The 9,907-nt window shown below is 34.1% G+C and overlaps 1 protein-coding gene across 1 annotated transcript; it reads left to right on the forward strand.

Annotated features, from left to right (window-relative positions):
- The first annotated feature begins 489 nt into the window (after nt 1-489).
- Nucleotides 490-8,689, forward strand: LOC125168143 (40S ribosomal protein S3a-like). The gene is given in 3 exon segments (XM_047863063.1): nt 490-502; nt 7,903-8,125; nt 8,377-8,689. Coding segments are annotated over 3 exon segments (549 nt in total).
- The last annotated feature ends 1,218 nt before the right edge of the window (nt 8,690-9,907 follow it).

The raw sequence follows: 9,907 nt of genomic DNA on the forward strand, positions 1-9,907 counted from the left end.
TGGCTCAGGTCATGGTCTCGTGGTTCCTGAATTTGAGCCCCGCATTGGGCTCTGTGCTGACAGCTCAAAGCCTGGAGTCTGCTTCGGATTCTGTGTCTCCCTCTCTCTCTGCCCCTCCCCTGCTCGCACTCTGTCTCTCTCTTAAAAATAAACAAACATTAAAAATTAAAAAAAAAAAGATATCTACTGGAAGAGTGGCTAGGTGGCTTAGTCAGCTAAGCGTCTGACACTTGATTTAGGCTCAGGTCATGATCTTACCATTTCTGAGATTGAGCCTGTGTCAGGCACTGAGCTGAAAGCACTGAGCCTGCTTGGGATTCTCTCTGTCTCTCTCTCTCTGTCTCTCTCTCTCTCGAAATAAATGAACTTTAAATAAATAAATGCATAAATAAAGATATACATAAATACATTAATAAATAAAAGGAAGTCTGCTGGAGATGATATAAAAGCTGGCATGTTTCAATACGGAAAGACAGTCTTAGGATAAGCATGGCTAAAGGAGGTGAGGAAGAAGCTGGTCTCTGAAAAGCTCAAAAGGCTTACAGAGATTTAGGGACAAAATGTCTTCCAGAATGATTCAGCCTATTTTATGTGCCTTGAAATGTACCAGGTATTTCAATATTTAAATTTAAATATAAAATTTTATTCAATTTATCCTTTTTAAAGTTATACATAATCAAATAATGGCATGAAGAACTGGATGGCTGAATAACTGGGTGACTGAATAACTTCATAATTGAACTTGAAAAGTGAACTTGAACAGTATTATTAGTTGTAAAATTCTTAGCCATTTATTGAAACCATTCCAGCTTCTAATTCTTACAAGACTGAATGTTACATATGCTAACAACAGTACAGGAATCTACTTAAGAAAAAATAAAGTTGAGAAAGAATTGATAGTATAAATCAGCTTTAGTGACACCACCCACATCAAGGTGACATCAATCTTTATTAAGTAGCTACAAGACTTCCTGAGATTTTTATGATGAGAATTTCTCTTTTAGTCAACAAATCATAGAGTTTCAGACAGAACTGTGCTGCACTCCTGTTTGTATAATCAAACATATGACATAGAATCATAATACGATCTCTCTACCCACGTTAGCAAAAATTAATGTTTGATTAATGCATTTGATTATTAAAGGCACACTTTTCCCCAGCTCCATATGGCATTTTTCTAAGATAGAAATTTCACCAGAAAATTAAAAAGCCTGGTGAATGTTTTCCAGTTTTCATCTAAGAATTGTGCGATCTGTCTTAATATTCCAATTTTGAGAATATTTCAAATAGTATGACATTTTCTTGTATATATTGTTTATATAAAACACCTCTGTACATTTTTTATCAGAGGAAAATGAACCTTTACAGAAAAATATAAATTTGTAAAGACATCTTGAAATTAGGTCAAAGGGGTTTAGATATGTTTCTATACATAAGGTACTTGAGGAGAAAAAAACCATAAATATATTTTTATTCGATTAAATTAAATATATTTTATTATAAGAAAAAACACCGTTGTCATCCTCAATGTAGATAACAATTGGGATTCAAATATAATTGAGAAAGTTTAAATACTTGTATTTCATTCCAAGAAAAAAATCGGAGGAAAAATAATCCCAAACTTAATCTAAAGTAGCTTTAAAAGAACAACGTGAGGCTTCTGGAACAGCAAATTGAAGAAAATGACAAAATATCTCTCCAAAAAGCAATGATAAAAACTGGACAAATTGTCAAAAATAACCATTTAAGGGCTCTGGAAATTGACCAAAAGCATACAACAAATGAGAAACATGACTTTAAGGATCTCAACTGAACATCCATAAACACCTTGAGGGATTGTGGGAGTTTAGTCCGGGGCGGCGTTTTTCTTACCCATCCCAGCTCTGTCATCCAGACATTCTACCTAGGAGTGCAAGCCATGGCCTCAGGACTAGGAGGCTCACTGCCAGAAAGGCTGCATGCACAACACTGTGTGCAAACTTAGAAAAGAGCAGAGGAGCCCTAATGAGCTACTGAATTTTAAGAGATCTATGGGCAAAATGTGAGAGTTCTACTCTTTCAAAGTGTGTGAGCATAAACTCTGAACAACCACTGGATGAAAACTAAGCTATGTTGACCCAAAAGCTACATCAAAGAAGCTGACCTTAAAAATAAAAACAAGAATTAAAGAAGACAAAAACAGAAACAAGTAACTGAGCAGAGACATGGCCACAAATTAGTCCAAATAAACAAACATGGGACTCAGAGTCTAGAGTTATTGCAATATTACTGCAGTGTAATTCTACAAGTCCAGCTTTTGGGGTTCCTGGGTGGCTCAGTCGGTTGAGCGTCTGAATTTGGATCAGGTCATCATCTCATGGTCCATGAGTTCGAGCCCTGGTTGGGCTCTGTGCTGACAGCTCAGAGCCTGGAACCTGTTTCAGATTCTGTATCTCCCTCTCTCTCTGCCCCTCCCCCCCCCTCAAAAATAAATAAACACTAAAAAAATTTTTTTTTAAGTCCAGCTGCTAACAACACAGGATGAGATATGTAAAGAAACTAGAATTTTTGACCCATTAAGAAGTATACTGTAACTCCTAGAGCAACAGCTAAGAAAAAAAAATACAGAAAATAATTTGAGAAAAGAATTTAAATGGAACATTAATTATCTACATAACACCAAGAAAGGAAGTAAAAGAGACAGAAAGAGAGAGGGAGAAAGAGAGAGAGAGAGAGAGAGAGAGATGGAGAGAAGATGAAGCATACAGGAAACAAATAGCAAAATAGTAAATATAAATCCGGCCATGTCAATAATGGTAGCAAGCATGTATGGATTAAAAACTAATCAGGGGCATCTGGGAGGCTCAGTCAGTTAACTGTCGGACTTCAGCTCAGGTCATAATCTTACCATCGGTGAGTTGGATCCCCACATCGAGCTCTGTGCTGACAGCTCAGAGCCCAGAGCTTGCTTCAGATTCTGTCTCTCTTTCTCTTTGCCCCTCCTCCACTCACACTCTGCCTCTCTCTGCCTCTCAAACATGAATAAATATTAAAAAAAAAGACATTAGGAAAAATTTGTTTTTAGATATAATATGGACACTTTCTAATTATAAAACATCAATTCACTTGGGAGGTATGTTAATTACAAACACACACGCACCTGGCAAAAGATTAAAAAATACATGAAGCAGATTTACACAATGTATAGGAGAAATAAGAAATTTAACAAAATTATTTGGAGAATTCAATGCCCTACTCCCAACAATAGCCTGCTCAGCTAGAGTGAAAATCAGCAAGACTCTTAAGGACTCGAGACATAAGACCATAAAAGACATTACTGATGAAGATGAGCAAATGGACATTTATAGAACACACTATCCAATAGCAGCAGAAAAAAAAGTACATGGAACATTCTCCAGGAAAGGCTAAGTTCTGGGTCATAGGAATTCTCAATAAATTTAGAATAATTGGATTCCTACAACATATGTTCTTTGATCCCCATGGAATTACATTAGAAATCAAAAAAAGGAGAACTTGAGAAATTTAAAAATATTTGGAATTTAACTAGCATACTTCTAAACAAACAATGAATTCAAGAATAAATCACAAAGGAAATCAGAAGATATTTTGAGTTGAACAAAATGAAAACACAACATATAAACATTAACGGCATGTATCTAAAACAGGGCTTACATAAAAGTTTATAACAGAGATGCCTACATTAGAAAAGGAATATTTCAGAGCAATAACCTGTGAGTTCATTTTACAAAGCTAGAAAATAAAAGAACAAATTAAGCCCAACACAAACAAAAAGAAGGAAATAAGATTAGAAAAGAAATAAATGATACCAAATACAAAAAAATAACATAAAAGTGAATCCCCAAAATTTTATTGAAAGAAATCAACAAACTTGTCAAACAGTTTTTAGAGTTGGCAAGAAAATAAGACAATAGACAAATTAACAAAACTAGGAATAAAAGGGTGGCTATCACTACTGATTTTACAGAAATTAAAAAGATCAGAGGGAATATTATGAATAACATTTTGCCAACAAATTGGACAATGTGGATAAATCTGAACAACAACAAGAAAAACAATAAGAAAAGAATATGTGAATAGATGTGTAACAAATGAAGAAATTAAATTAGTGAGTAAAAATCTTCTCACAAAGACCAGGCTCCCATGTCTACACTGGTGATTTAATCAATCATTATATGAAGCAAGTAATAACCATGCCTCCTGAACTCATCCAGAAAAAGAAGTAACAGAAATGGAAAATTTTCTTTAGAAAAAGCAGAGCAGGAGGGAGGGAATACTTTCCTAATTCATTTTGTGAGGCAACTGCATACGTAATCCTACCAGAGAGGAAAATCAAAAGACATCAATAGGGGAAAAAAGTACTAGCCAATAGATCTCATGAATATGGATGTAAAAATCCTCAGGAACACATTAGCAAATAAATCCAGCCACACACACAAAAATGATGGTATGCACGCCATGCCCACATGAGGTTTATCTCAGGAATGGAAGGTTGGTATAAATATCCCAAAATCAACTAATGTAATGCACCATATTAATAAACTAAAGTACCAAACCTCATGATCATATTGATAAATGCACAAATACATTTTGAAAAATCTTTTATCCATGGATGGTGATTTTCAACAAGTTAGGAATAGAAGAGAACTTCCTAAAACTGATAAAGAATATCTATAAAAGTCTTATAGCTAAAAAAGCTATAGCTTTTTCCTGATTTTAGAGGGAAGCATTTGGTGTTTCACTGCTACAGTGAAAATTTTAGTTTAAAATGGTAAAATACCAAATGCTTCCCTCTTAAGATCAGGAAAAAAAGCAAGGATGCCTGCTCTCAACACTTTTATTCAACACTGCATGTGTTGAAGGTGTATAGGTAGTGAAATAAAACAGAAAAACAGAAGAAAATGATAAATAAATAAATGGTATCTAAATTGGAAAGAAAGAGATAAGATTTTTTTATTTGCAGATGACCTGATTCTGTATGTAGAAAATCCAAATAAATCACAAAAAACGACTAAAGCTTTAAAATAATGTCAGTATCAGGATCACAGGATTTAACACCAATATAGAAACATTAATTAAATTTCTGTACTAGCAGTGAACATTTGCAAATGAAATAAGACAAACAATTCCATTCACAATTGCATGAAAAATGAATAAAATATTTAGAAGTAACGTTAACAAAAGCAGTACAAGACTTGTGTTCTGAAAATTACAAAATGCCTCTGCGAGAAGGAAGATTTAAATAAATGGAGAGGCATTCCATGTCCATGAATCAGAAGACTAAATGTCTTAAGATGGCAATTTGTCACGAATTGATCTATAGATATAATTAAGTCACTTTCAAAACCCCAGCAGGCCTTTTTGTTGGTGGAAATTGCCAAGTTGTTTTTAAAGTTTATAGGGAGGGGTGCCTGGGTGGCTCAGTCGGTTGAGTGTCTGCCTTTGGCTCAGGTCATGATCTCACAGTGTGAGTTCGAGCCCTGAGTCAGGCTCTGTGCTGACAGCTCAGAGCCTGGAGCCTGCTTCAGATTCTGTGTCTCCCTCTCTCTCTGCCCCTCCCCTGCTCATGCTCTGTCTCTCTCTGTCTCAAAAATAAATAAAAACTTTAAAAAATATTTTAATGTTTATAGGGAAATGCAAGGGACCGAGAGTAGCCAAAACTACTTGACGGGAGAATAATGTCAAACACTTAACATTTTCCAATTTCAAAACTTGCTATAAATCTACACGAAGCAAGGCAGCATGGTCCTGGTATAAGGATGGGCTTATAGATAAATTGAACAAAAATGAGTTCAAAATTAAACTCTTCACATTAATGGTAAAAAAGAACAAGGCCACAGTTAGATTTTATGGGTTTAAAATTTTTGTCCAGTAACAATCACCTGGTTGGTTTATTTTATTCTTTAGGTTTATTTATTTATTTTAAGAGAGACAGAGAGTGAGTGGGGGGAGGGGTAGCCATAGAGGGAGAGAGGGAGAGAATCCCAAGCAGGCTCCATGCTGTCAATGTAGAGCCTAACGCATGGCTTCAACTCACAAAACCGAGATCATGATCTGAGCCAAAATCAAGAGTCCCACGTTAAACCTACTGAGCCACCCAGGCGCCCCACCAGGGAGGTTTATAAAGCACATAGTTACCTAGTAGCAGGACCAAACAAAAAGAAAAGCATAAAATTTGAGAGTCTTACATCATTCGATTTATTTCAAAATTACATTAAAGTAGTGCTAATTGTAGGACAGTGTCAAAGATAAACACCACCATATGTTAATTTCAAGGAGAACAGATTTTATTCAATAACTACGGATTGTAGGGGCAAGTGCTGAGCTCCATTCTTTGTTCAGAGGTGATGGGATGTTTGAAAAGAGAATAGAGAGGAGGGAGTGGAAATTTCAGGGGCTCCAGCAGTCAGGGAAGTGAAAACTCACAAAAAGCAGAGGGAGGTGGTCCAAGTGAAACCCATCTGGGTTTTCTAACTGGCACTTACCAAATGTAAGCCTCTCCCTTTGCAGAGACTGGGAAACAGGGGCCCTATCCTCAGACATTGGCAGCAACAGAGTAAATTCTTTTGGCAGCCTTGAGTTTGCTCAAGCAGGTACTTGAAGAGGGTCTAGAGACATCCTAAGGGTACTGACTTGAGCTGTTACAAACTATAGTAATGTTTGTTCACGTCTTTATAGGCCAAGATGGAGGCATAGTTGAAAAAAATCTGACTACGTTTTGGTCAAGGAGATAATCATCATCAGCAAGGATTTTAAAATGTACTCTGTAAACCACCTACACGAGAACTTTGGAGTAATTATTGGAAAAATGATTTTTGAATCTTACCCAGAGTTATTAAATTAAAATATTTTGTTTAGGACCCAAAACATATTAGAAATAAACCCAGATGATTCAGACATAAATGAAAGTTTGAAAACCACCTATTGAGAGTGACCAAGTTTTGGAAATGGATATGCACTGTAATTTTCACAACTGCTTAGATGAAAACAAACATGAGGATATAATAATGATAGCAAACATACATTAAGAATTTAAATATGTGCCAGGCTTGTTTTAAGAATTTTACATGTATCAACTCAATCCCATATTACGTTTGGAATATTTATTTTAATGATAAAGAAAACTATACACAGAGAGGTAAAGCAATTTACGTAAGGTCATACAGCAGAGCAAGAATTCAACCCCAGAAATTTTGCCTCCAGAGGCTATATTCTAAGTCACTATATTATATATTTAATTGCAACATGATGATCAACAACCTATTTCCAACATTCTTAAAAAAAATTCATATGGAGATAGGAATGTGGTGGTCTTGCTAAATTTGACAACACTTATTTTTGTGAAGTATTTGGAAGAGAGGGTGAAAGGCAGACTGCACCAGCTTGAAGTTAAGATGGTCAAAGAAAATAGAAAGAAAAAGTAAATATAAAAGAAAATGTATTAAATTATAAAGTAAGCATCTTTCCCTCTATTTGTAAAGGAAACCAATAAAGTAAGATTTAATTTTTGGAAAACATAACAAAATAAATAATAATTTAGTAAGACTAATTAAGGGGGAAAAGTGATAAATCTATACTATCAGAAAGATATGAGAAAGATATTATGCTTGGCTGGCATAGTTGGTTAAGCATATGATTCTTCATTGCGACTCAGGTCATGGAATCAAGCCCCATGTCTGGCTCTGCACTGACAGTGTGGAGCCTGCTTGGGATTCTCTCTCTCCTCTCTCTGCCTCTCCCCTGCTTGTGCATGTGCTCTTTGTCTCTTTATCTCTGTCAAAATAAATAAATAAACTTTAAAAATATATTAGATATTAAAGATAGAGCTTAAAGATATTCAGATGTTAAAGACATTAGAAATGTAAAGAATATATGTTCCACCAGAGCAAGGGCCTAATGAAAGGTGGCAAAAGGGAGCCCAGAAGAGAGTAGTTGACCCATTTTCTAAGAAAGATTGGCATGATGTGAAAGCACCAGCTATGTTCAATGTAAGAAATATTGGAAAAACACAAGTCGTGAGAGCTCAAGGAAGCAAAATGGCATCTGATGGCCTCAATGGTAATGTTTTGGAGGTGAGCCTTGCTGATCTGCAGAATGCTGAAGTTACACTTAGAAAAATCAAGCAAATTGCTGAGGATGAACAGAGCAAAAACTGTCTGACTAATTTTCATGGCATGCGTTTTAACCCTGACAAAATGTGTTCCATGGTCAAAAATGGTAGACCATGATTAAAGCTCATGTTGATGTTAAGACTACCGATGGTTATTTGCCTTGTGTATTTTGTGTTGATTTTACTAAAAAAATGCAACAATCAGATTTGGAAGACTTCTTATGCTCAGTTCCAACTGGTCCACCAAATTTCGAAAAAAAGATAATGCATATCATGACCTGAGAGGTTCAAATGACTTAAAAAAAAGTCAATCAGCATCCGACAGCATCAAAAAGAGACATAGGAAAAGCTTATAAATCTACTTATCCACTCCATGATATCTTTGCTAGAAAAGTAAAAATGCTGAAGAAGCCCAGGTTTGAACTGGGAAAGCTTATGGACCTTTCTGGTAGAGGTAGTAGTTCTGGAAAAGCGACTAGAGATGAGACCAGTGCTAAAACTGAACAAGCTGATGGGTCTGAGCCACAAGCCCAAGAATCTGTGGGAAATTCAGACATTTAATGGTGACAGATAAAAAATCCTATTGGTGAAAATAAATAAACAAACAAACAAATAAATAAATAAATAAATAAATAAAATTGAAACTGTATATTAATCTGACAATTTAGATGATGCAATTTCAGGAAAATATAACTTAACAGTACTAAAAGGAGAAATAGACAAATCTCAATAGCATTTTTTTTCTTTTCAGAACATTACATTCATTATTTTAATAATCTCACAATAATCTCCCGATTTAGATGATTCCACTAGCAAATCTTTCAAAATATTTAAGAAAGGGAAAAATACAAAATCTTCTATTTAATAAAGATAAAATCATTCTTAGATCCTTTTTTTTGAAGTGAGGATAATCTTTATATCAAACCCTATCAAGGATATTAAAAGAAAAAACTATAGATCAATTTCTCTAATAGGTATTATTTCACAAATCTAATTAAAATATTAGCAAATTGAATCCAGTAATACCAAAAGTGGGGTTAAAATGAGCTGAAAGTCTTCATTCTTTTTACCTGTGTGAGGTACTTACTTGGTAAATACCAAGAAAATTATTTCTTAAAAGTTTAAAAAAGTAATAAAATTGGAGTCTTATGCCATTAAAAATTATTTTAATCATTCAATGTCGTTCTACCTATATATTTTTGTTTTTTTGATTTTTGGACCAAGTATTTTCAATTTTCTTTTTTTTTTTTTTATTACTGACATTTCTTTAAGTCAATTGACTACTCACATTTTTCACATTTTCTTTATTAAAATTTTATATCTAAAGAGTTATGTGTTACATATGCTATTTTTATTCTATTGGTTACAATTAAATCTTTAACAAAATCACTTGAAAAAAGATAAAAACAATTTCATGATTAAGTTTATCTAGAAAGGAGTTTTTAAGAATATTTTATTTTTTAAAGAATATTTTAAATATTATCACTCCTTAACATCATCCATTTCATCATTGTTTAGTATTTTAGTTGCTTTTTAGTATTTATCCGCCCAAAATTAATCATCATTTTTATTATGCACATCACTGTCGATAGTTACTTATGTTTATTACTGTTTACTAATTTTAACTGCTTTTCAGATTCTTTCCTTCCTTCTGGATTTATTTCCCTCTTTCTGAGGTCGAGAGTTTAGGACACTTTTTAACTATGAATTATAATAGCAAAACTAAATTTTAGTTAGGTTTAAAATAACTAAACTCTTGAACTCAATTTTTTTTTTTCT

The sequence above is a fragment of the Prionailurus viverrinus genome, chromosome B3 (genome assembly GCF_022837055.1).
Source record: "Prionailurus viverrinus isolate Anna chromosome B3, UM_Priviv_1.0, whole genome shotgun sequence".
NCBI classification, from domain to species: Eukaryota; Metazoa; Chordata; class Mammalia; order Carnivora; family Felidae; genus Prionailurus; species Prionailurus viverrinus.